The sequence below is a fragment of the Notolabrus celidotus genome, chromosome 10, assembly GCF_009762535.1.
Source record: "Notolabrus celidotus isolate fNotCel1 chromosome 10, fNotCel1.pri, whole genome shotgun sequence".
Taxonomy (NCBI): Eukaryota; Metazoa; Chordata; class Actinopteri; order Labriformes; family Labridae; genus Notolabrus; species Notolabrus celidotus.
The window spans coordinates 16,870,655-16,896,586 of NC_048281.1; the positions used below are offsets into that span (position 1 = coordinate 16,870,655).

General features: G+C 40.0%; 1 protein-coding gene and 2 long non-coding RNA genes across 3 annotated transcripts in view; 2 read left to right on the forward strand and 1 right to left on the reverse strand.

Moving 5' to 3' along the window:
* Positions 1-331: 331 nt before the first annotated feature.
* LOC117819787 lies at positions 332-11,630 on the reverse strand. Its single transcript, XR_004632625.1, has 2 exons — positions 11,473-11,630; positions 332-841 (listed from the first exon to the last, which is right to left on the reverse strand). It is a non-coding gene; the product is annotated as an uncharacterized LOC117819787 (long non-coding RNA).
* LOC117819788 lies at positions 11,253-22,800 on the forward strand. Its single transcript, XR_004632626.1, has 4 exons — positions 11,253-11,351; positions 13,079-13,149; positions 19,936-20,064; positions 22,671-22,800. It is a non-coding gene; the product is annotated as an uncharacterized LOC117819788 (long non-coding RNA).
* A 327-nt stretch (positions 22,801-23,127) lies between these two features.
* LOC117819735 (potassium voltage-gated channel subfamily H member 7-like) overlaps positions 23,128-25,932 on the forward strand; it is a 58,924-nt gene continuing 56,119 nt past the window's right edge. Inside the window, exons 1-2 of the mRNA XM_034693168.1 lie at positions 23,128-23,548; positions 23,871-24,101. Of these exons, the coding sequence (XP_034549059.1) occupies positions 23,473-23,548; positions 23,871-24,101 (307 nt within the window). The 5' untranslated portion in view covers positions 23,128-23,472. The remainder of the gene's footprint in view (positions 23,549-23,870; positions 24,102-25,932) is intronic.

Here is a 25,932-nt window from a genome sequence, read left to right on the forward strand (position 1 = left end):
ACAATTTGTTTTATAACACTCACTCGCTCATTAAAATGCAAATTGTGCATATGCTTTCATTTTCCACTACAATAATCCACACTCAGACTGTTTATCCAATCATCAACTTCACTATAAAGACAAGCCGGGGGTTTACAGGGTGCTGCTGCTAAGACCAGGCATATGCACGGACACATGCACCCACTTACCCTTGCAACTCACACACACACAAACATGCAGTCAATATAACCATGCCTCACACTCACATAAAGAGATTAATATAGTTTGAACATGAGGCCAAAAGTACTCAAAGTACTTGAAAACTATGCTTGACTGAAGCACAATTCAGGACTCATTGTCAAGGACCAAGTTTAATGCAAATCAAAGAATATTTCAGTGGAATCTAAAAAAGGTAATTTTAAATAGAGGTTGTACATTTAAAGAGACCTGGTGAAAGTATCCATTGTATTGCTTGGAGTCCTAGGGAACACGGGAAAGCTGGTCCAAAGCTTAATCCCATGCAGAGAGATAATGCTGCTAAGTTATCCCAGTGGTCACATTGTGGGTGTCGTTAATGTGTCGCTAATGTGTGTATGAGGCGGAGAGAGAAAAAGAGAGAGAGAGAGAGAGAGAGAAAGAGATGCTGCAAGGAAAGCCTGTCCACCTGGCAACGTGCCAGCAGCTGCCGGGGGCCGCACTCTCGTTTCTGTCACCAGAGTTTGTTTCACAAGCCTTCTAATCAATTGGAATGCGTCCCCCCTGAAATAGAAACTTGGCACCGCGCTCGACTCTTCCATTGTGCCTGCTGGTCAACGCTCAGAGAATGGCGCCCGTCACTCATGTCACTTTCCAAGTTTTCCCCCTGTTAACAGGATAAGCAGAGCAGACATTAAACAAATTCTACATTATTGGCCTGCCAGCTTGTAAGAGGATGATTCCTACTGTACAATAATTTACTCTGGAGGTTGTTTTTTTTTCAAGCGAGGGGCTCTGCCAGGTGTGTGTCATCCTTTGTGAGCAGTTGACAAGCAATCTTAATGAAATCAGTGCTGATGGCCGAGAGAATAAAGAGGAGTATTTACATTCATCCTAATTTACTTAAGGCGGCCATTAGTTCATTTGATACACTGTCAGGTGCTGATTTTTCTCACAACAGCTGATAAACAACCCCCCCCCCCCCCCCCCCCCCACACACACACACACACACACACACACACAGCAGGAAACATAAAGACAAATAGCCACTGCCTCAGTGACATGCCATCGCATCAGCCTCTGCATGTCGCCGTGTGTTCTCCAACTAATCAAGGGCAGCCTGCTTCTCTCCGTCTCCCTCTCGGCCTGCCAACAGATTCATCACCGGCTGGGTTAAACTGGAATAAAAACACATTAGTGTCATGTTCGACTGATAGAGAGAAGTGCCTGTTTCGGTGCTCCACAATGGTAAAAGTCGGACTGCGTATTGATTTGTGCTACATAAATCTTGTTTTCTGTCTGCGCCAGTGAATCAGTCGTGACCTCCGGGGTTAACAAACATTGTCGAGGCTTTCAGCTGACGTGTGAGCCAACAACGCCCATGCATCGCAATAGCCGTGGCCCATCTTGTCATTTCTCAGCCTCTCCCTGGCTTTTTTTACTAATTGCTGGCAATCAACAGACAATATGATGGGGCTGAAAGAGGTGCTGGGTTTCTTGTGGTGTTTTTGGCTCTAACAAGGAGGGTTTTCAAGGCTCCTGCAGCCAAAAACTATCAACAATGGATGTGAATCGGTCAGCAGGAGTCTGTGAGTTACAACCTGGATTAATTGGCATAAGGGGATCCAGCATGGCTAGCGCCAGATCACATTAAGCTGATGAGATTTGACTCAGTAAACTTTCACAAAGGCAAATCCCTCGTTACAGGGGATGAATGACACTATAGCATACTTTATGTGTAAACCCTCTGCTGAAAAGACTTTTAAATACAGTGTTCAGCTCATGAAGTGTATACATTTAAAACTTGGACAGAACAGTTGCCACCATTAGCTTTTGTTGTGACTACATGAAACAAGTACACAATATGTAGGTTGAGCATATAATGACTGCAATATTTTGCAGCTCCCCTATGGCTACTTTTAGTTTTAATAAGTCATAGAGACATCAGGTGTTAAATTGTTTAATCTTTCAGTAGTATATGAAATCCATTTGTTTGTGGGCTTCTACGACGATTACCATTGAGAAAGTAATTACATTATTACAGGTGCTATCATCATCATTTATCTTTCTGACATTTAAAGACGCACTAAATGCCAAGCCCATCCACAGAGATGGAGGCTCAATCCTATGCAATGTTCAAACACTTTTAATTACAGGATCTTTAAATTCTAATAGCATCCATCTGCAAAGTCCAGAAGCTTGTGAAACCACATGTGGATAATCTGGACTAAATAGTTTATATGCTGCAAACAGAAGTGGTTCATTTCCTGTTTTATTCAAGCAATCTGCCTGAACAAGTGATCAAGTTGATTCCATGATATTGGACACACACAGGTCCTGTTGCAGGTGCTAATGTTCTTGAGTACGACTGGCTAACATTAATCAGAGCGCCTGCTGAGTGTGTGTGTGTGTGTGTGCGTGTGCGTGTGTGTGCCGGAGAAAGAGGAGGGAGAAAGGAGTAAGTTGAAGAGAGAAAGAGAGAGAGGGGATAACAGAATTAAGCAGCTAGATATAGAAAAGGGGGGGGGGGTGGCGTGTCTCTGGAGGCCTCCACACCAGTGCTCACCCTGCTGCCAGGCACGCTACACACACCAGAGACCTTATTTACCCAGCAGCCCCCAGAAGAGGCCTGGGCCCCTAGATCTTATTTACTCTGAGCCTAGGCAACCATCAGGTGCTGAGGGGGATCTGGCCAGCAGCAAAAGCAAATACCCCAGATCAAAACCAAGCATGGAGGAAGAAAGGGGCGCTCAGCCAAAGTCCTGGTCAAGCGCTAATGTTTACTCTTTGGTTTGAAGGGCTGTGGATGGAGTCCATTTGAAGAAATTGACACCCCCACCCTCTATACCCGTATGAAGAAAGAAAAAAGAAAACGCATCTGATGGCTACCATTGTCTCATATCCATACGTCTGGAGTACCTGCGGTAATGTGGACTTCTTCTCTCCTCGTCTTTTAAACCAGCACTGCCACCGGTCTTCAGGATCAGACACGGTGTCGGGGGAAAGAAAGATGAAGACTGAAAAAAAAGCCCAGCTAATGACTAGCTCTTATGCATCAGTGCACTTACTAATGAGCTTCCAGGGAGAGGCTGGCAAGAGCCGGAGCGAAGGCTGAGCCGGGGATGTGAGAGGCCTGGGCCATCACTTCCCCGCTGTGATCCCTGCCTTCCCACTCACAAGGAGCCCCGGCTCCCAGCCACTAATGAGTGTTAGAGGGAGAGTCCAAGCTCGCGTCCACCTGCCAGCCTTCAGAGCCCAGCCTGCTGCAAGACAGTAGGGGTCAGACGCATTCCTGAGCTCTTAATAATTTACATCATATTGATTTCCTCACTGTTAGACACTCTCACCTGCATGGCTCTCTCTCTCTCCCTCTTTCTCTGTGAAATAAGCACATTCCACCAGAGAGAGGAGGAAGAATGATACAAAAGAGTGTAACTTTGCCCTGGCTCCAAACCAGTTAAATACAACATTCAATTTAATAGACTGTGGACAATGTCTGTGTCAGTGGGGACACTAGGCACTCGGAGTATGTCAACTGCTGCAGCACAGGCCCGGAAAATGGAAGACATATTTCTGAAAAGCGGTCGACTGCAGGTGAAACATTTTTGCACAAAGAAAGCACATCGCTAACTTTCTTCTGCAAGCTTAAAACAAATGACACCAATTATCCCTCATTTGCATGCTACCTTACGATATTTCAGTTTTTAAAAAAAGGCAAAAGACCTCTGCACAAAGAAGTTATCAAAAAAAAAGAAGAGGGGGCGAATCAAAAGGTACAAAAAAAATGCAAGAATGGAAATAAATTATGCAGTTTGCATTCTGCTTAACCTCTAATCAGACTCAGAGAAGAGGACATTAGTATTCTCCCTTTGTCAATATGATGATCTGTATACTCAATGCCTTAAATATTCATCAGCTCCGAACATAGACTTTCTCCTTACTCTGATTCATAATTCAAATGATATGAATGTTACATAGGTATGGCACCATTTCCCCCCTCGCTAGAACAACTTTCCATCATCAGAGCCGCACTTAAGAATGACTTTTAACACCGTCCACCTTTCTTCACTGGAGAGGCAACTTCAAAAGAAGACTTAGTCTGTGCACTAGGACAGATTCCTCACTTAGAATCCACCCAACTATGAAGGAATTACATGACACTGACACAATTATTCACAAGTTTTTACCCAGATAGAAGCACATGTAAAATATACCGTTCAGTAGATATCAATCTTCATCCGTCTAAATCTCTTTATCTAACCGCACATTTTCATCAGGTTATGCCTCTTAGCTGCCTCGGTACTTCTCACCCTCCCTTCAGCATGCCCAGACAGGCGTATAACCTGCCTATGTTAATTCCCAGTGTGGTAATCCAGCTCACACTGAGCCACATGTTTGGTCCGTGCAGTCAGGTCACTGCGGGAGCATTAGTTCAGGCCTGTAACAACCGACAGCTACAAGAGAATACTCGTTAACATGAATGTGACGTGATCCAAAGCGTGTCTTCATGCGCTGGTATTGGAACTTTGTGCGTGTGTCATGAAAGTGTTGTTTAGGTGGAGTTTACAGGTTGTAATAGAAGTCGGGAGAGTACGAGATGTGACAGAGTAATGAGAACATATTCCTCATTTTTAGTTCGATTCATTTTTTAAAAGTAAATCAGTTTTCATGAATGTCAAACAGTGATGTATTTCAAATACAATGAAAGAAAATGAAACTGGTGGACAAGCTGTTGGCCTTTTCTTTGACTACTCTGTAGTATCTTATTCAACACTGCCCTCTTCTGTTCAACGTGAGGCAGTGCTACTTCTCTTACAGTGTCTCCTCTGGTGAACTCATCAATGACTCCTGCAGACGGTTTCTGCAGAGAAGTGCACACCTGGTTGTTGTGGTTTGAAACAAATGTAAAGTTCAAGCATAAAATCATTTGATGGAGCAGAGTGGAAGAGTACCCAGAACAAATGACTCCGCTCAAGCTTTTAACCTAAATGATTTACTACAGCCTGTGTGTGTACACTTTTCTTTATGCTAATCCCTTTGGCCATACACACACATGCAATATACATACAGTATGCACAGATCAGGGATGCACAATATTATCAGCACATTATCGGTATCAGCCGATATTGGCTTTAAAATGAACTATCGGGCAACACGCTGATATCCACCGATATAATTAACCGATAAAATAATGGTCTGCTGCACACATGTTGGGCTCATGTTTTAAGTAAATTTTGAATTTAAAGGTGACATATCACGCTTTTTTCATCAATATATATTGGTCTAAGAGGTCCCCAAAATATGTCTTTAAAGTTTATGCTCAAAAAAACACTTTGAAATCAGATTTTGGCATGCCTGAAAAACACTCTTCTTCATTCCTCATCAGAACACTCTGTTTTCCCTCTGACCACGCCCCCTCCGGAAGTGGATGTGCCTCGGCTCTCCAGCGCGTTGATCTAATGTTTACATGTTGGCTGAATATACACGGCTGCTCAGAGATCGCGTTACTTCAACCCTCTGAATCTGATCCAGAATCTGATCCTGACGGAGAGGCGCCTGCAGCAGGACCTTTCTGAAGGATTGGTCACAGATTTAGTGTTTCTTGTTGTTTTATTTATCAGTATGTAGACGTGTGTCTTGGTACACAGCTACGAACATGTAGCTATGTGGCTATGCTAACTAGCGCTAGCACTTATCCATGATAAATAAAAATCATCCACTAGATCTTCAAATCTGCAGACGTGGGGAGTAAAACCGACCTCTGCCAGAAAGGCAGCAGGACCTTTTATGAAGGATTGGTCACAGATTTAGTGTTTCTTGTTGTTTTATTTGTCAGTATGTCGACGTGTGTCTTGGTACACAGCTACAGCTACAGCTACAGCTACTTACAGCTACAGCTACAGCTACAGCTATGAACATGTAGCTATGTGGCTATGCCAATTAGCGCTAGCACTTATCCATGACAAATAAAAATCATCCACTAGATCTTCAAATCTGCAGACGTGGGGAGTAAAACCGACCTTTGTGTTTATTAAGACAGCCTACAACTAGCATGCCTCCCTCCTAAGCTCCTTGTTACCACACATTTGTGCAGGTAATGAAAAACGGAGGAGGGATTCAGTATTATTTTATACAGTCTATGGGCTGAACAAGCTCCGAGCTCTGACTCCGTGACAGACCGGATATTGTTGTTACGTAACAAAAACACGGAAGTCTGAAACGGCTCGTTTCACACACATTTACAGAAAGGTGGAGAAATCTAAACAGGGGCAGAATGGATTTTTTTCATTCTCGGGGGGTTTGTAGACATGCCAGGGACACATATTTCAGGTAAAGAACCATTAAAAAGTCAATTTTGCATGATATGTCACCTTTAAGCAGCAGTCTGTAAGGTACATGTAGCTGGCTAATTTAGGAACATTTACTGTCAAAGAGTAAACATTTTATTTAATTTGGGTTTAATTGCTGTTAGGGATGGGAATTTAACGGAATCCTTGTAATCGATTACTCGAATTTCCTAATGAACGATTACTCGAGTACTCGCAATTATTTATTTTTTTAACCATAAACAAAAATAAATAGATAAAAGTCTGTCGGACACGGAGCTACCAGACCAGAATTGTAGTAAGTTCTGCTGCCTTTTCCTTCATACATCTTTTCCACTCTCTTGGTTGTTGTTCTCTGTGATGGTAGCTTGTACTCCGACTGGACTAACGCGATCAGCTCTTTGAAGCCTTCTCCTTCCACAAAACTTAATGGGAGCATATCTCCAGTTACCATTTTGGTGATTAGCAGGCTAATCTTCTCCGCTCTGGTTTCATCACAACGACGTGTGCTAACAGGGCGAGCAAAAGACGTGAATGGAGACTGCCTGTTACCTGTCTCCGCTGTTTTCTCCTTGTGCTTTAAGCGCATGTGGTTAATCATCAAACTAGTATTTCTATGGTATGTAAGTTTAACGCCACATATCTTGCACTGCACATTAACTTCATCGTTTTTCCAAAGCACTTCCAGACATTTTTTTTAACTGACATGTTGCAGGTGTCGCAGACGGTTCGTTTGTTGTGCTTTTGCTTTCGGTGGAATAATATGTTCCTAAAGAGTTGCCTTAGCTGCCGTAAATCAGTTGTTCTTGCTGAAATCTGGCTCGATGTGTTCTAAGGCTGAAGCCGTGGCCAGAGAAGTCAAACGTTTATATCCCCTTAATTATTTTCCTACCTAGTATATTCAGTTAGGCGAAAACAAAAAGCACATGGTCACACATGTAACGCTGTATGATTATCTTGCCAGGTGCGCGAATAACAAAATGCTATTCGAATAATGGGGTCAACGGCGAGTCCTCGAGTACTCGAGTAATCGTACCCATCCCTAATTGCTGTACAGTTGAACTTTTCACATGTTCCCTGTGAACAGAGGTTAGGTTTACTTACTATGTCAAATGTGAAATTGGTCAAATTTGCCCTGGTTGTGTGTATTGTTGTTATGATTGTCTCAGGGAGAGCATCATCCAAGTTTTCAGTAGGATGTATCTTTTTGTATGAATTTTGTTTATAATAATACTGTACGCTAATTCCAATACAGAAGAGAATTGATGATCTCTGCAATTAGTTGTGCGGAAAATAATATCGGTATCGGTATCAGTAATCGGCTAAATAAGTTGTAAAATATCGGCATATCGATATTTCTGCAAAAATCCAATATAGTGCATCCATAGCACAGATACATGAAAAGATTCTGAGACTTTTTTGTGTTAATGAACCCACTAATCGAAACAAGCTGTAATATGCCTATTGAAATGACTTTTCATTTTCTTCAAAGCACTTTCTATGATAAATATCATCCAACAACACATTAAGGCTGATTTATACTTTTGCGTCTCCCCTACGCAGCAGGGGCTGACGCGGACATGAGCCCCACATACTTGTGCGTCGGTGTGTCCGTGTCGCGCAGCAATTCTCCGCCGAAACGCCTGAGGGCAGTGTGGTCTCTCTGATAGCCGGTCGCCTGCTTCCGGTCCTGCTACGATCTCTGTTTACTTTTCCACAGAGTTTCAGAGCGTGTTATGTTCATCTACAGCTGATACATGTTGCTGTTTATCATACAGACATGATTACATGAAGAATAGAGAGGAGGAGATGAAATACACGGCCGATGTGCGGCCGATGTCCGGGATCCCGGAAATGCTGTGAATGCGGGAAAGACAAAGCTGCCGAGCGGACCAATCACAGAGCTTGCGGTCCGCGTCGGCTCCACGCGTAGTTACATTTTGGAGGAGGTGCACGTCAGCTACGTGCGTAGGCCTCTGCGTAGGTACGGGAGCTGCGCGGACCTACGGCGTAGGCTACGCCGTCGAGTCGACGCAGAAGTATACATCAGCCTTTAGGCTCCACAAAATAAACGTCCCTTAATTTGGCTGTGACTTTAAGAGCATGTGCCCCTAGACTGTATAAAATATGGACGTAGCATCCATGACGTCACTCATCTGTTTCTGAAGCGCTGTTTTGAGGCAAGTCGTCAGCAGGAGCCATATTGGAAATGCTGAAGTCAACCTAACTGTTGTTGAGCTAGTGTGACGTAAAGAGGCGGGCTTTGAGCCTCCTCACCCACAGCTACAGTGTTCCTGCCTGTCAATCAAGTCAGCTGTGCCTCTCATAATGGAAAACTTGCAATCTTAATATCTTCAAAATTGCCGCGTTATGAACAAATTCACCCCCCTCACAGTGTGAGCCGATCAAGAAATGAGCTATCAAGACTAAACTTGTTTTTTGTACCAGGCTGTAAACATGTTTATTTCTGCTGTTAAGATCGTCTTTTTTGAATTGGTGTGTATGTGGTTTCCAGTACTTCCAGAGCCAGCCTCAAGCAGACACTCGAAATTGCAGCTTTTAACACTTCCGCATTGGCTTCAATTCTCGCAGCCGGAGCTTGCCGCTTGCATATGCCATGATTTGAGGTTAAAGTTTATGAAAAAAACATTATTTACACAATCTCTTCTTTTAATGAACCACAACAAATCTCTAAGTACCATACTTTGTCTTCTGACTCAATGCCTCAAGCTGAACTAAATACTACATAACTGATATTATGTCATGAACTGCCCATACAACATGACGCTGTTGTTTATGAGGCTTTAAATTGCACGACAGTTGCATAACTATGGAGATTATTTGTAGTTCCAATGTTGTAAAAGGATTTATTTTAAGGTCCTCAATGAATAAAAGTCTCAGATGAAAACAGTCAGTAAATATGAACTTAGAGGTTTTATAAAAACACATTTGAAACTTTTTTAAAGGCATTAGTAATTCTAAACATCACGAAACTGAATGATAACTGGGTTGGATGGTTCGGCCTCATACATGGGCTTGAGTTGGGCTAACTATTAGCAGGACCTCCCCCTCCACCAGCTGTAAACTCAAACTGTGGGCCAACAAAGATCTTCACAGCCGGTCTGTAACTTTTCTGTTCATTATAGTTTAACAAAGAACTCCTTTTTTATTTGGTATGCAAGTGCATGGTTACAATAAGCCTCATTTTGTCCATGATCATGGATATAAAACTACCACTTACAGACGGCTACAAAATCTCTCTTTAAATAGAAACATTTGTTCTGCAAATCCATAAACATTGAAAATGTAGACAAACTCGTGTGCACTCTTTGCTGCACTGTTGACTTTGTTTCAACTTTATCTCAACGTAGCCCCTGCTAAATTGACCTGTAAACGGTAAAGATGCTCACCTATAGGCATGGATGTTGGCAACACTGGCTGTGGAGGAAGAGAGCATGTAAAACAGTGCTCTATAAGAATAGGGGCAGGGGCGTCAAACTCATTTCAGTTCAGCGGCCACATACAGCCCAAGTTGATCTGAAGTGGGCCGGACCAGTAAAATCATAACACAATAACCTATAAATAACTACAACTCTTAATGTTTCCCTTTGTTTTAGAGCAAAAAAGTACAAATACATTCTTCACATTACATGAACTATCTTTCTACAAAAACAGCTGTTGTATTTTTTACCATGATGAGTCTCATAGTGGGACGAATATTTAACTCTTTAAGCCCTGAAACCTGCTGCAAACACGTTAAACACACAGGTTACCCATTCACCTGACACAGAGTGTAATGTTTACTGCAAAGTCACAGAGATTACAATAATGAAGAAGGTAAAGTTGATTATTTTGGACCCCTCAGCTCCATCATGAACAGTTTGCTTGCTGCCGCTGGACAGTGTTGTATGCAAGGGTGTAGTGCTAGTGTTAGTAGTTAGTGGATCATCTTATAGTGCTCTAAAAAGGCTTAATGAATCTCAACCGGATTATGCAAACAGCAAGTAATCTATTTTCTCACTTTGAGAAAAAAAAAGTCCCTGAGTTCAGGTGCACTCAGTCAGCACTATGATTTTATGCGACCCGCAGGGGACAAATCTGAAATAATAGTTACTTTTATTGAAAAATTGCAGTTAATGTCTTCTCTGTAATTTTTTTACTTTACAAAGTCGTTCCACGGGCCAGATTGGAACCTCTGGGGGGCCAGTTTAAGCCTGCGGGCTGCATGTTAGACGCCCCTGAATCAGAGGATGTTAGTGAGCATGGCCCCACCTGCCCAGAGTGCTCACATTATCTCAAAAGCAGCACAATGTTTTCAGAAGACAAGCAAGCAAAGGAAAGCCATGATCAGGTACAAGTCTCCTGCATGTGATCAAGAAACCTTGGAACACCAAAACCATGCAGCACCACTGACTTTAAATCAGGTTTTCATACAATTTGCATTGCCTCAAGATAGCAATGTACCAATGTGCCTGACTACAACAATTTTCTCATTTGAAGACCAACATGCCCTGAACAGATGGGCACAAACATGCACCCAAATACAAAAGAGCACCCCTCTCAATTATCATATTTAGAGGGAACATCAAAACATCAAAGGCAAATGAATAGGCTGAAAGCAAGCAGGCAAAAGAAAAAACAACAGCACCAGAACAACACTGAAGTCAAAAACAAAATGACATGTTGCCCCAATGATTCACTTGCACACCTGACAACTTTTAGAAGCAGAGCAGCAGACAACATGGAGCCATTAGGGAAAGCAACATCGACACTGCAGACCACAGGCAAACACATCATGAAAACAACACTGCGGCACACAAAAGAAACAAGGGTGACAGCCCCCCTTCAAAAGTAAGCTCAGCTTAATTTTTAATGCAGACAACAACATCATTATTGGTGACGGCGCACCCGCAAATTGAAAACTGTGTTGACTTTTCGTCAATAAAAAATTAACAAAAATATTCCTACTTACATTTCAGGAGAATTCACTTGACTCTTTGGTGTGAGAAGTCTTCATATTGTCGGGCCAGTAACTTGCTCCAGAATTTGTTTATTCTTTGTCCTTGTTTACAAACGTTTCCAGCTAATTAATTTTCCCGCGTAGTTTTTGCGCCGCAATGCGCATGTCCAAAATAACCACAACCCAGAATTCCGCTGGTACACCTTGCACTTTTTTTTTTAACATAAAAGTTTATTGAAACTTTTTTGAGAGCAAAGGTGAGACACATTTGATTGTATAGGATATTTAAAACTGTTTGATATTATTTTTATTATTTAATAGGTGACTACTATTAGGCACTTACTGTATGTAGTTTAGTTTAGTTTAGTTTAGTTTAGTTTAGTTTAGTCACACACATCATCACAAATGTACAGTGGATAGCAAAAGTCTACACACCCCTGTTAAAATGCAATGTTTTGTGATGTAAATAAATCTGAAATCCCTGCAGCTCCTTTAATGTTGCTGTAGGCCTCTTGGAAGCCTCCCTGACCAGTTTTCTTCTAGTCTTTTCATCAGTTTTGGAGGGATGTCCAGGTCTTGGTAATGTCACTGTTGTGCCATATTTTCTCCACTTGATGATGACTGTCTTCACTGTGGTCCGTGGTATATCTAATGCCTTGGATCATGTTTGTACCCTTCTCCTGGCTGATAACTTTCAACAATGAGATCCCTCTAGTGCTTTGGAAGCTCTCTGTGGACCATGGCTTTTGCTGTTAGATGAACTGAGGAAATGTCAGGAGAATCCTCCTAGAACAGCTGATCTTTATTGGGATTAATCAAAGTCACTTTAAATTATGACAGGTGTATACTGAGTACTATTTGTCATGAGTTTGAATGTGATTGGTTAATTCTGAACACAGCCACATCCCCAGTTATAAGAGGGTGTGTACACTTATGCAACCACATTATTTTAGTTATTTATTTTTTATTCTTCCCCCTAACAGATTTCTTTTTTTTTTCAACTGAATTGTTCATGTTATAGTTCACATTAAAGGTGGACACAGTTCTGACATGATTTATCTTGGTCTCAATTTTTTACATCACAAAACCTGGCATTTTAACAGGGGTGTGTAGACTTTTGCTATCCACTATTCATCTATATATATTCAGTAAACATTTTCACAATGGTTGGATGTGTGGAAAGGGATGACCCCAAGGAAGCTATTTAAAGCTTTTAATAGTGGGCCCAATTTCTTTAGCAGCCTTAGCAGATGTCTGGACTCATTAAGTAGGCCTATTATTAAATACCAAAGAGCATGACACATACAATAATACACAAGAGTTCAAGTCCTTCATGACACCTGCACAGATCATGACCAACAGCTGCTATAACTTCAAGTGAGTATTAGAATTAGTCTATTGAGTGTAGACTTTTTGGCATTGTAACTACAAGTAAAACCAAAGTCTTGACAACTGATCTTTAAAGCTTCTTGTTAAAAGTTCCTCACTTGTTAACAGACTGAAATTAATATTGATAATTCTTTATTAGCATCAGAAAGCAAACAACACCCTCCACATACAGAATATGAATACTGTATTTTTATATTGTTATTTTCATTATCTGAATCTGCTGCTGCAGGGTTGGTGTTGGATGTTGATTGACAGCACGATGCAGAAACAGTCTACATTTTCCACAACAAAGAAGAAAAGGTAAGAGATCATCACGTGGCGAAGCTGGCTCTTTTTGACCTGGCTAGATCACCATTGCAACTTTCTCTGTTCAATGTTGCAACTTAAATTTGTCTTTAACCTCACCGCTTTCACTAGTTCTTTTCTAGATGCCATTACTCTGCAGCACTGTCCTGAGTTGAAGGAATATACATTTGAATTACAGTGTTTCATTGGTAATGTGACAGAATGAAGCTGAGTAGTTACAGTGAATTAATACCTTGATGAAAACTTCAGTGCACTCTTTATAGAATTGCACATGCAGGGGTGCAGTCAGGCAGGTATAGCAAAGCGGGTCAGCATTTGAACCATCTCATTTACTTCTAATAAATTAAGTGGGCAAGTTTCACGCATTTGGACTGACATGGTCAATTAAAAAAACAGGTACATTCAGGAGCAGAGAAATATTATATCAGTCAAAAATGAGATGTGCGTCGTCTGTTACCCTGTGATCATTTCCGTGGAGTGTGGGCAGTCCTTTTGTTTGTCCCAGGATGTATGTACACAGCCAGGCAAATGTGGACAAATGTGTCCAAGACATTCTCTGTATGTGGCCTAAGTGATCAGATCTCAATTCACCCTGAATGGGTCCTGAGTGCATTTTCAACTGTCCTTAAAGCTGTCTGCTAGTGATCCAATTGTCCAGGAAGCATGTTAATACTAAAAAAAAAGGCCTTTAGTTGACTTCTGTTACCATCCATTAGTTTGCAGCGATAAGGCTGAGTGGGTAAGTAATCTAAATTATATACTTGCAGCTTGGCTGGAACATTTTGAAACAATTCCTGCCAGTATGTATTGTGAGTTTCACACAAAGATCACATGCTTGAGTCCTAATTAAGAGATAAACCTTCATATGTAACTTGTGATAGCAACCACATGATGTCAGCACAGATCCATTTAAAGAAGCATCACCTCCACCTCAATGCATTCATTGAGTTTGAAAGTAAGTTTTACTTTGAGAAACCAAGCACAAAGATCCCTTAAATATACATCTAGTAAAACATGAAATGTGAAAGATGCACCGAATGTAACTAGAAATTAGTTTTGTGTATTCAATTAACCTTTATTTGGAATGGTACATTTCTAAATACACAGGGTCTCATACCTAAATAAGACCTGGTCGAGACAGAATCAACAAAACAACACAAAGCTGCACATGAACAAAACATTCAATACGCTGTCAAAGTAGATTAACATCAGTACATTAATGTTCAGTGGATTCAAGACTATCCAGAGTTAAACTGAAAGAGGAAACATCTACAACAGTACTGTCACAATCTTTGGTTGCGATTATTGTGTTGTGTTTTGCTTGACCTGGGATGAAGAAGGGGCCTAAACCAGGACATTTCCTCATCAGACCCCTTGCAGGCTTCATTGGCATACATGTCAATTCCAAGACTTGATCCATTGTGAGACAGCTGAGATAAGACCAGTGCAAGAGCAGGTATGTTCTGACTCTGCTGATAAAGACACAGCTCCCCTGACATTTTTAGACAAAGTTTTACAGAGCAAAAACAAAAACAATACCATGTAACTAAATTCAAAAATGTACTCCAGTTGTGTAATGCTTGTAGCTGAGATGTATTATGAATTATAACAAATTCAACAAGAATGATGAAAGCCAGGAGTGGCATAACCCATACTTGCTTTCTTGTAAGGTATTTATACCCAGGTTGACCCCTAAGTGCCTCCATATCTTTCCCTTTGACATACCAAACAACAAAGCTCTGTTTTATTTTTAGTCATTACAGATAATTGCATCTGCATCACTTACAGCACACTGGATGATAGTGAAGATCAGAGAGAGGTACCGTAGAGCACATGGGAATATTCATTAAAAAAAATGCTAAAGTAGGCTGTAATGCTATTTCAAAACAAACTCTTCTCCTTTGAGGAATAACAAAACACATAAGCAAGATTTAAAGGTACATGCACCTTTTTTTAATTCTCAGTGGTTTTTGACTGTGTATGAAATGAAATGTTAGTGTGGATGCTGTGTGTAACTGTATCTGAAATGCATATTGAATCACATATTACACATTCAAACTACTGTTATCAAGTACAGTGGGACATGAAAGGTGACACACTGAATGCATTTAAAGCTCTATGTCAGATCAACTTGTTGCTACGAAAGTCAGAGCCTTATGAGTAATTACTTTATTTCCCGGTAGTAGGGCTCAGCTATGAAGAAATTCGTAATATCCAATGAAAAGTAGCCTACACTTCAAGGGTAGATGGACATTGACACATCTACAGGGGTACACCAGTTTCTATGGTAACCTCTGATCAGAGTGGGGATGACTGAAGTGAGGTAATCACTCCATTGAGCCCTGGCAGCAGTTTGACAACAGTGAAAATGAACAGCTTCACTTTTAACCTGCAAAAATAAGAGCCTGAGCTTTGTTTTACGAGTTTCATCAAGTGCAGACACTGTCATTTTGCTCTCCTGTGATTTAATTCTATTTGGATTTGATAGATGTGACATTTTGAGAAAGGTCATTTTGTGATCAGACACTCATTTTTTTTTTTACTTATACACTTTGATTTACTTGTGGCAGTTAAAATGAGTGGAGACGTGTGCATACTTTTTTATTTATCAAGCTGGTAAGTTAATCTCATCTCTATTTGCTGCCAACACAGACGCTATTTATACAGTTTATTAATGAAGCTAATGAGTTACAATTCTGAAATATTAATGGCAGTGGACTCTTAATGTTTCACTTTGATAGATCTGTTTCTGTTTGTTGTAGCAGTAGCCACACAACAGTTTCTGATTATTTCTCCTCGTATAATTTATCTGCAGTGGGATCAGCAGGTCATCAAAGTGGTTTTCGATGGGATTCTTTCGACAGGTGTCTGATTTTAATTGCCAACATTTTAATTATCCATAAAGGTAAATTGATACTTGGTGAGTTCAGTTATGGCGCCCTTTGCATGTCATTGGGTATTACACCACCCCTGAATAAATGATGTTTAATGATGTTTAGCCGCAGCATCTGAGAGCCATTACTATCAGAGAGAAAAGGGAGACTTATGATCATCTTAGTGAGAAAATCCTACCATTAGGAGGTAGATGAAAAGCTTCACTGTTATCTCTATTTGTTTTAAATGCAATCTAATTATATCAGTGTGAGTAAATGATTATCGATGTAATCTGTGAGGAATTATCCAACTAATATTTCCGATTTCTTTATTGACTCTAGCTCCAATCGTAAATCTATATAATCTGTAAATATAATTTCCTTTAAGCAGGATTTGTGTAAACCCAATCTATCAGGACTAATTCTCCTTCCTCTGTCAGCCTTATGAACAACAATGGATGGCTGACCAACGGAAGATTCACAGCTTTGTGATGAATCAGCAGTCAAAGACCGGGCAAAAGGCAAATGGTAAAGCGAGCCACACAGGCGAGCTGTTTCACCGTCAGATGACTCTGTAGCCTATTTGTGGGTGGCAACATATGGTGCCTGAGCCTGGAGTCTACAGCTGCATTCACACAGGGCCTCACACTAGTTACAGTCACGATGGTGACACAGGGGACAGATGCTGCAGTATTTCTGACCCTGCGAAACTAATGGAAACGTGATACGGGCTGCTTCTGAATAATCTTTTAGCCTGAAGCACCAAGGGGAATAACCACTGATGCTTTCATTTAGTGTTTTTACATATTTTCATGTGATTTTGAGTAAGCCTTTCTCCAAGCCCCACCCTGTGTGATAGGTCTAACATTTTCAATAGGGCCGAAGGGACAAAGCACTGACCTCTGGCAGATTAAATGATATTGTGAAGTCACTTGCTCCATTTTTTTCCCCGTTCAGGGCAGATGGCTGAGAATGTGTGCAGTGGCATATGGGGTAAAGCACAGCAGCAAAAGCAGCAATAGCACTCTGGTGTTTTGCTCGAGTGGATTATTTTCTCAGAGACAGGGACATAATGGTTTATATGGACAATGAGTAAACCTTGCATGGCTGTATGTGTATGAAGAGAGAGACAGGGAGAGGGCTATACTGCCGTGAGACGTGGATTAGGCCCTGGACAGTGCATGCTGCCGTGGCTGCAGCTGTTTTTCAAATTGCTCTAAATTCCCGGAGATTATGCCGAATGAATGAATGACAGAATAAATGAATGGCCGCGTGATTTTTCAAACAACTGCACAGTGCACCAAAGGCATTATTGCTGGAATCCTTTCAAGCTGTACATTTTACTGTAGAAAAAATAATACACTGTTCAAAAACAGATCCAGTGATTAATTTCACATTTATTCTTATGTAACAGGCTGGCACCCTGTCCAGGGTGTACGCTGCCTCTTTCAAAATGACAGCTGGAATAGGCTGCTTGAGAAAAGTGGTATAGATAATGGATGGATGAATGGATAATGTATTTTAACACTTCAACCTCTGGTAACACTTTGTCTATAGGGGGTGCAAAAATCAACCCAAACAGACAGTTCCTCACAGGAGTTCCAAACTAACAGACATATTCAACGACTGGAATGACCCTGACAGGTATTTTGGCTGCTTAAAAAAATGTCACATCATTTTAGCTATCAGTACAGAATTTAAGAATAAACAGATGAGTTATATTAGGATAGATAATGCAAAAAACTCAGAAAGAGTTATTATAAATATCAGGACAGCAGCTTTAAGGTTTTTTTCACTAATTAATGTGAAATGTGTCAGTCATAACCACAGACATAGACACAAACTAATGGAAACAAACTGATTGAGAGAGAGAAAAATCTGCTTTGTTAAGACTAAACAAATATGATGAGAATATAATTCTGATATATTCACTTATGGTGATGTTTTTCTTAAAGCGGGGTCTCTCTAGAAAAAAGGAGCTAGTTTCTTTGAGAGATAATGTTTTCATGGTTTCAACAAAAAAAAAAGCCAAGTTTTAGCTCTGTATCTATAAAAACAACTAGAAGAAGATGGTATTGATGATGGGTAAGAGTGAGAAAAAGGGCATAAACTCTGAAATAATTCACCTATCATATGTTCAAAATGTAGGTAATGGCCACTAAAGGTAGAACTAATCAAAGCTTGTGTGTCTTTAAATTCAATGGCAATGAAATGCTAGGGTAAAATGTACTTGTTTCAATAATTACTCTTTGAAACAGTAAAAATGCCTTGGTTCTTCGACACAGTGGCGATCTATGTGCAGAAATTGCATTTTTAGTTCCTCTGTACATAGCAAAAATCAGCTCTAAAACAAAAATCTCTGCTAGACAGCTGGTCATTTACTTTGTTTGTCAAAAGATGAATGGCTTTTGGCTCTGAGATTTCAATGCAAAGCACTGTCTTCCAGTGTAGAATCACTCAAAGTTGAAACTATTGTTACCGGACACACCAATTACCAGTCTAGGAGCCGCAGAGTGATGAATGCCGTCGTCCTATTCAGTTACAGACACTACCACCTATTATTGATGGAGGGCTTAATGCATTGTGGATCTTGTTTGACATGCACCATTTGAAGACAAAAGATGAGGTGCTGTGTCATTTGTAGTAATGCTTTCCAAGCATCAGGCCTCCATGGGTTTTGTGGTTTCACCCACTTAATTTTATTACTGATTGTTTAGTGGAGTGCTGTTTCCTTACCAGACTGCTGGTTCCAACTCTTATCTCTTTCTCTTCACTATCACTTCAAATGAAGGTTTATACCTGTGATTCCTATAACAAACCATTCAGTGTATTTGAAACAATTGTAATCATTCAAAATTAATAATGATTACTTTAAAGTAAGAGCAAATCTAAAAACAAACCAAAGACCAAATAGATACTCATTGTAACCCTTTATTCTTTTGTCTGCACTGCATGAGCTATTAAAGATGAGAAACAGATCTGGCAGAATAAGATCTCTTAATGTAAAGTGTAATCCACATGGTTCAGATGCATTATGGGCTGAGCAAGCAGGAGTGGTAGTGCACGACAGTTGACCCAGAGGCGCACAGCTCTCCATGGGATACTGTTTCCCCTGTGTGCAGCTCTCACTTAGTATCCCCCCTCACCCATCCACTGCTATACCTTTTGCTTCAACCAGTCAGCATATATGACAGTATTAATTAAGTATGTTTGCAAGAAGTGAGGTGCAAACAACAATGATATCTCTCACATTAGTCATAGCGCAGTAAGTAATAGTTAGGATGGCTTTTCATCTTAAAATGCACAGCCAAACAACCAACAAAAAAACAAGCCCGATCTCCTAACTTAGTTAGTAGTGAGTAATGGTTGTCCTCTGAAAGGTTCAACTGTGCACTGGCTGTGTTGTGAGTAATGGATACAAGCTGCAAATTGGCTTAATGCAACAGTGATTTAATAAAATACAGCAGACAAAGCACTGTGACCCAGGGAACTGTGTGGTTATGGGTACATATGGGTACAAGGAGAACAACCCTCACAGTTTATCTTGCATGTAGGTTGCAAAGTCAGAAATGCAATAAAGCTGACTACAGTAAACAGTATTCCCAGCACTGTGCAAAACAAGAATAATAGTCCCTGCCACCATTTTTTGCTCCAATTCCACATGTAGGCCAATAGAACTGAAGTAATATGAGGAAACCCTGGATTTTTTTTCACCCAAAGCCAAAAAACCTGAAGTTGATTCAGTTAAATATAATGATTAGGGGTTTCTGTTTTTTTTCATACACCCAGTTGTAAATATTACAGAGATGAATGAATGAAAAACATTCAGGAAGAGGGTTTGGTGCTTTGAATGTGTGGCGGCAAGAATGAAATTGCACATCAGTGAATAATATCAGCTTTTCTCCAGATCTCAGGGGATATGCAGAGTGGTACTGAAACTGCAGGACCATGGACAGCACCTCAGTCAGCCTCACCTTGTGCTGACTTTACAGGAAAGCTGTGTGAAACCTTGACACCAACCTGTTGGACCCCTAAGGTAAAACAACTTCAGGATACAGACAACACAGTTAATGTAATGAAGAGTTGTTAATACACATCCATAAAATGCACCTCATATAAGAAACATTTTATCTAGGAACACTTGCACAGTTCCTGGTAAGTGAGTATGCTTTTGTGAATTCAAAGGAAGTGTGCTTTAGTTAGATTTAAAACTAAAACAACCTTTTATACTCCAGCTATTCTGCTGTTATCTTTTTACATCCCTTTTTACAAGTGAGAAACACACGTCAGGTTACCTGCACAGTGTGCACATCAAAGGTTAGCAAATAATCCAGCAGAATGGCTTACTGGATGCTGTAAACCAATATTAAAACTTACAAAGCCCTACTTACACTTTCTGTTTATAGCACCTACATTAATTAACCTTCTGTCTTTAAATATTAAGCTCTGAGTGAAATGATTGGCTGTAATTTTAGAGTGGTGCAAGTGCTGCGTATGATACTGATCAAGAGTCCTTTCAGCTTTCAAGTGACTGTTTGAAACCACTGGACCTCATGGTTTAGATGGAGGACTTAAAAGCTACTATACATTTTACTCAGAAATAGGTGCTCCTTAAAGACCATTAGAGTATTTATATTGAATATCCCTGTATGAGAGAACACTTCCTGCCCCAGATCAGTTATATACACATTAACCATCTGCAGTGACACTTCAGGTCCACAGAGTTTAACTAAACTACAATGCTCTGTGTGTTAATTTATAATAAATGTCACTATAGATTTATAAATCCTATTTTGTTCTCTATACATGATAGAAAAAAATGTTCCAAAGAAGGTCAGTGTTAGTGTACCAAATAGAAATTGAATCAGGATTTTCATAATCACCTGCAATCACCACTCTCTTCAGCACCATGGACAGCAACTTCAAGGAACTCTTGGCATTCCAACACCTGAACGGGCTTTTAAAGGCCAGGCAAACTGATACTACAGTTTTCGGTTTTACAAACAGAATAAAAACCTCAGCTTGGGTGAAAGCTGAGTTAAGTAATGCTCAGAACAATTAAGTCCTCCAAGTACAAGCATTAAGACTGTCAGGGTGTGATTCTGCAATTTCTGTGCCGCCCTACAGGTACAAGAAAAAAGGCTAGGGCATCAAGGACATGTCAGTCAAGTACAGTCTGTATGCACCCACTCAGTCCTGAGAAAAGGTTGTCTCATATTAAATCAGTGGTTTCACTGTCTGAAGGTATTCAATGTAAGTACATGTATAGGGTTTTGAATTTTTTTTTTGGTAATTTCTCAGTGATTTGAATCTGAAGATGTATTATTTAACTGAATATCTGAAACCTTAGCAGTTTTTCATATAAATTAACAAATTATTCAGAAATTTCACTATTTTATATTTAATGACAACATGATTAATGGATAACTGGGACACATCATGGTTTGATAATTGTCATATAACACTAAGTCTTTCCAACACCTTGACCCAATTGTGTCTACAAAATAAAATACAATATTGCTATCAATGATAACCCCAGTGAATAAGCTGTATCAATATCTGACATTAATTTGTTATTTAATTAAGTATCAATTTATTTGTTTTGTTTGAAAGAATTTGTTGGACATTCGATTAAAAAATGTTTAATTGAGTTCTTGTCGAGGGCTCATATGGAAACTAACACCTTCATGTCTGTCCCTTCAACGATTAGCTATAACCACCAGCCTGTTAGCTTAGCTTTGATTGTTCTGCCTTTGTGTAACAACAACCACTTACCAGCCTCTAAAGCAGTGGCTAACAAGAGAGAGTCCTGCTTATAAACCCACACTTACATTTTGTTCCTAAAGAGGTATATTGGTCAATAAGTGGCCAATCTTATGTTTTGCTCTTCTTTTAGGATGACCCTGCCGGTTATCTCACTTTTAATTAAGAGGCTTAAGTTACACACAACTTTTGTATTGTTTATTTACTGATACTTATTATTTTCATCTGTTTTTGTTTATGTTACAATGTTAAAATGTCATTTAGCAGATGCTTTTATCCAAAGCGACGTACATACGAGAACAAGAACAACACAAGCAGAGTTCTAGACAAAAGGAAACAAGATCAGTAAGAGTAACAAAGTGCTTCAAGTCCATTTGTATGCAGGTACTGCCAAGCAGTGTAAAGGCAATGCACAAAAGTAAATAATGATTTTTGTTTTTAATATTTTTTTATGTCAACTCTTTGTCACCCTTCACATGCAAACTTGTCTCATGGTCCAATCTTGACAATATGGGCGAGGGACCTTGTATGAACAATTGTGCTCATAAGTTTACATACCTTGGTAGAATTTGTGATTTTTTTGGGCCAATTTTCAGAGAATATGAATGATAAAAAAAACACTTTTTTTCACTCATGGTTAGTGGTTGGGTGATGCAACATTTTTTATGAAACAACTGTGTTTACTCTTTTTATTTATATCATAAAGACAACAGAAACTACCAAAGAAACCATACACTCTGCCAGGGTATGTAAACTTATGAGCACAACTGTTTATGTATGTATATGTATTATTATACGATTATTATTATAGTTGTTTAATTGCTTTATTTTACTTATATACATTTTATTTTTTTCTTGTGTTTTTTGTTTTTCTTTAAGGTGGGGGAGTTGACTGTCCAGTGTTATGTCTCTATTTGTGCATTTGTATATGAAATGTTAGTTTTTTATTGTAATTGTGAAAAAGCCAATAAACAAAGTTTAAAAAAAAAAAAGAGGCTTAGGAATAAATGTATTGGTGTAGCTTGTATGTATGACAGTATGTATGTAGGAGCAGTATGCTAAATGTTGAAATTAGTCAGGAGTAACTGCGTAGTGCGTACTTTATAACACATTGCATCTCCCATTGTCAGTGAGCCCATTTAGCACATTTCATCACTCCTCACGCAAAGTTTACCGACAGTATCTGAGAAATATGTCTTTTTCAAATAGGACAGCGAACTGGTGTACATGAGATTCTAAATGAGCGTATATCTTGATAAGGTCTGGCTCTTTGTGCAAGAGGCTAGGTGGAGGGAACTAAGCCCCCTGGGAGCAACGTCACTCCCCTTGGCATATCCACCGCTGTCCGCTGCATGCGCTCCACACAGCACTACAGAGGACGTCAGGAGGATCGAGCCCCATCCACATCCACATCGCGAAATGCTTTGCAAACTGAACCTAACTCAAGCAATCCTCCCCGATTCCCTGCGTTTCGGCGAGGAGGCATTCACACGTTCAGGCATACAAGCGGGCTAAACAAGACCTCGTGGGAAGTAAGGAAGGTCGTCGAAAGTGGAAAGAGTGCTCGCGTCGATTATGATCTGTGGCACAGGGACCAGCACCACGAGCCAACATCTGTAACTTCGGGATTTACTTGTAAAGGAGCTTTTAGTGGAGATCGTGGGATATTCTGTGCTCAAACATGCCTGTTAGAAGAGGTCACGTTGCGCCACAAAACACATTCCTTGGAATTATTATACGGAAATTCGAGGGTCAGAGTAAGTATTTTCTTGATGTAGACTCCTGTCTGCTCATAGAATATTGCAAAGTAAATGCTTTGACATAGCTCTAATACATAATGAATTAAAAAATGTAATCCTGTCCAAAAAAATGTTTATATAAGACTTTGTCTTTCATAAAATAAAATAAAAAATCTGAATTGCTTACATTGTCCATAATGTCAATATAAATGTGTGTTGACAGCTAACTTATGTTGATGGTGATTATACTTGTAAGCTGACACAATGATGAAAACCCTGAGGTCAGATGTAACACAACATGCAGTAAACCTACAGTGCATATTTTTACTTTTCATTTCAGACCGTAAATTTGTGATAGCCAATGCCAGGGTGGAGAACTGTGCGATCATATACTGCAATGATGGCTTTTGCGAGATGACTGGCTTCTCCAGACCAGACATCATGCAGAAGCCCTGCACCTGTGACTTCCTCCACGGTGACCTGACTGACAAAGAGGCCATCAGCCTGGTGTCCCAGGCCGTGCTTGGATCCGAAGAGCGCAAGGTGGAGATCACCTACTACCGCAAGGATGGTAAGTCAGTGATGTGACAGAAGAGTGATGCTGTCACAGTGTGCCTGTAAGCTGAGAGGGCTCTTTTGTGATGCCCTGCTCCTGAGGAAGCACCTATACTGAAAGTCCTTGCTTCCATTATGTGTGGCCTGTCAGTCTGTGAGTAACTGGCCAGGATCAGTTACAAGGAACACAGTCAGAGGACAACAGTAAAGGTAGCTCTGAAATAACTGCTTTGTAACAGTTTATGCTGTCAATATTCAAGTACCTGGTGAAAGTTGAGAGAAACATATGATCGTCCTCATGCGTCAGATGGGTTAGGAATAGAAATTTCAATACTTATACCAAAAAAGGGAAATATTATTCTTACAAAACAATGCTTATCCATGTAATCCCTTACAGAACAAAAACAGTTTCATCTGCTTTTACGTGTGATCCCATGTGATCACATCTTTCTAAATATGGAGTATGTATAGAAAATAGGAATACGAATGAGCTTCAGACATTACTAGAAAGATCAACAATGATATGTTTTTCCTGTCGCAATTAAAAAACATGTTCAACATACTCACATGTGATCCTGTTTCTACATGTGAAACTCAAGTGATTTTCCCACATCTTGAAGTATGAAAATGGAGCTGTGTTGATGTTTTTAGAGTAGGTGTAGCAGTCAGTGTGTTAAGAACATTCAAAAGCTCCAGGAGTCTTTTTGCCACCTTCACTGATTCACAGCATTGTGAGCCTGGGTGACAAAAAGTGTGGCCAAAATAGTTCCATAGTTTTGGATCTAACATGAAAATTGAAATGGATCCTGCTTGTCAAAAGGAGGTGCTAAGTAAGGTTTGTGTTTTCATGGTTTATCATAGATTTCACATCTGCTTAGACTTAAAAATAAATCCCTTCCTGTATATTTAAGCCATGATTCATCTTTGTCTGTGTAATGTCTAGTAAAGGTGTACAGGAGATTCAATAGACAGTCCAATGATTCAGTAATCTGTAAAATTCCCCTTCACATGGTAGGCTACAGCTCTCCACCAAAATGCTTTCCTTTTAATGCATCTTTTGTTTGTCATTCATTTCTGTCCAATCCCACTCCTGGTATGAATGGTGCATAGCAGATACAGCAATCCTGAGTCAGAGGGAATTAATATGATGTTACCGCTCAGTGGCATAAATCCCCGGATTGACTGACTCCTGCCATGCTCTCACATGAGCTTTTTATGGCCAACATGACATAGCTGTACAGGATCAATCCAAAAGTGCTCCTCTTACAGAGCGTGATGTTGTTTTGTGAAAGAGGTAGCTTATACAAGGCCAACATTTTTGTTGAAATTTACGTTGAATTCATTCTTGACGGTGAAAAAACTTTTCCTTCATGACCAAACGGCAGTAGAGTCAGAAGTGAAAGACACAATATATGGAATCTAATATTTTATTTAATCATAGAGCTACTGCTTTAATTTTTAATTGTGCGTTTGAATAGATTCTGGGTCATGGATACATTTTTAATCTACCATCAGCAACCTTCAGAGGTTTTGTTTTGTTTTGTGTTTTTGCCAATCAAGAAGAAATCAAGAAGCAGCTGCTCTACTCTTCAAACAGATTGCTCCAGAAACTCAGACAATTACACCGAACACTCTAGGGTCTTTTTTGCGAGTGCGAGAGCGGCTTGGTTTTTGACAAGTCAGATTTTTAAAGCAACTTCTTTTCTGCTCCTCATCTTCCTGTACTGCACGCGTGTGCCTGTAATTTTTTTAAAGAACCTTCCAACCATCATCGCAGCTCACAATCCTCCCCTGGTGTGCATCGCAGCTCCAAGACACAACTCTTAATACTCCTCAGAGGAATTTAC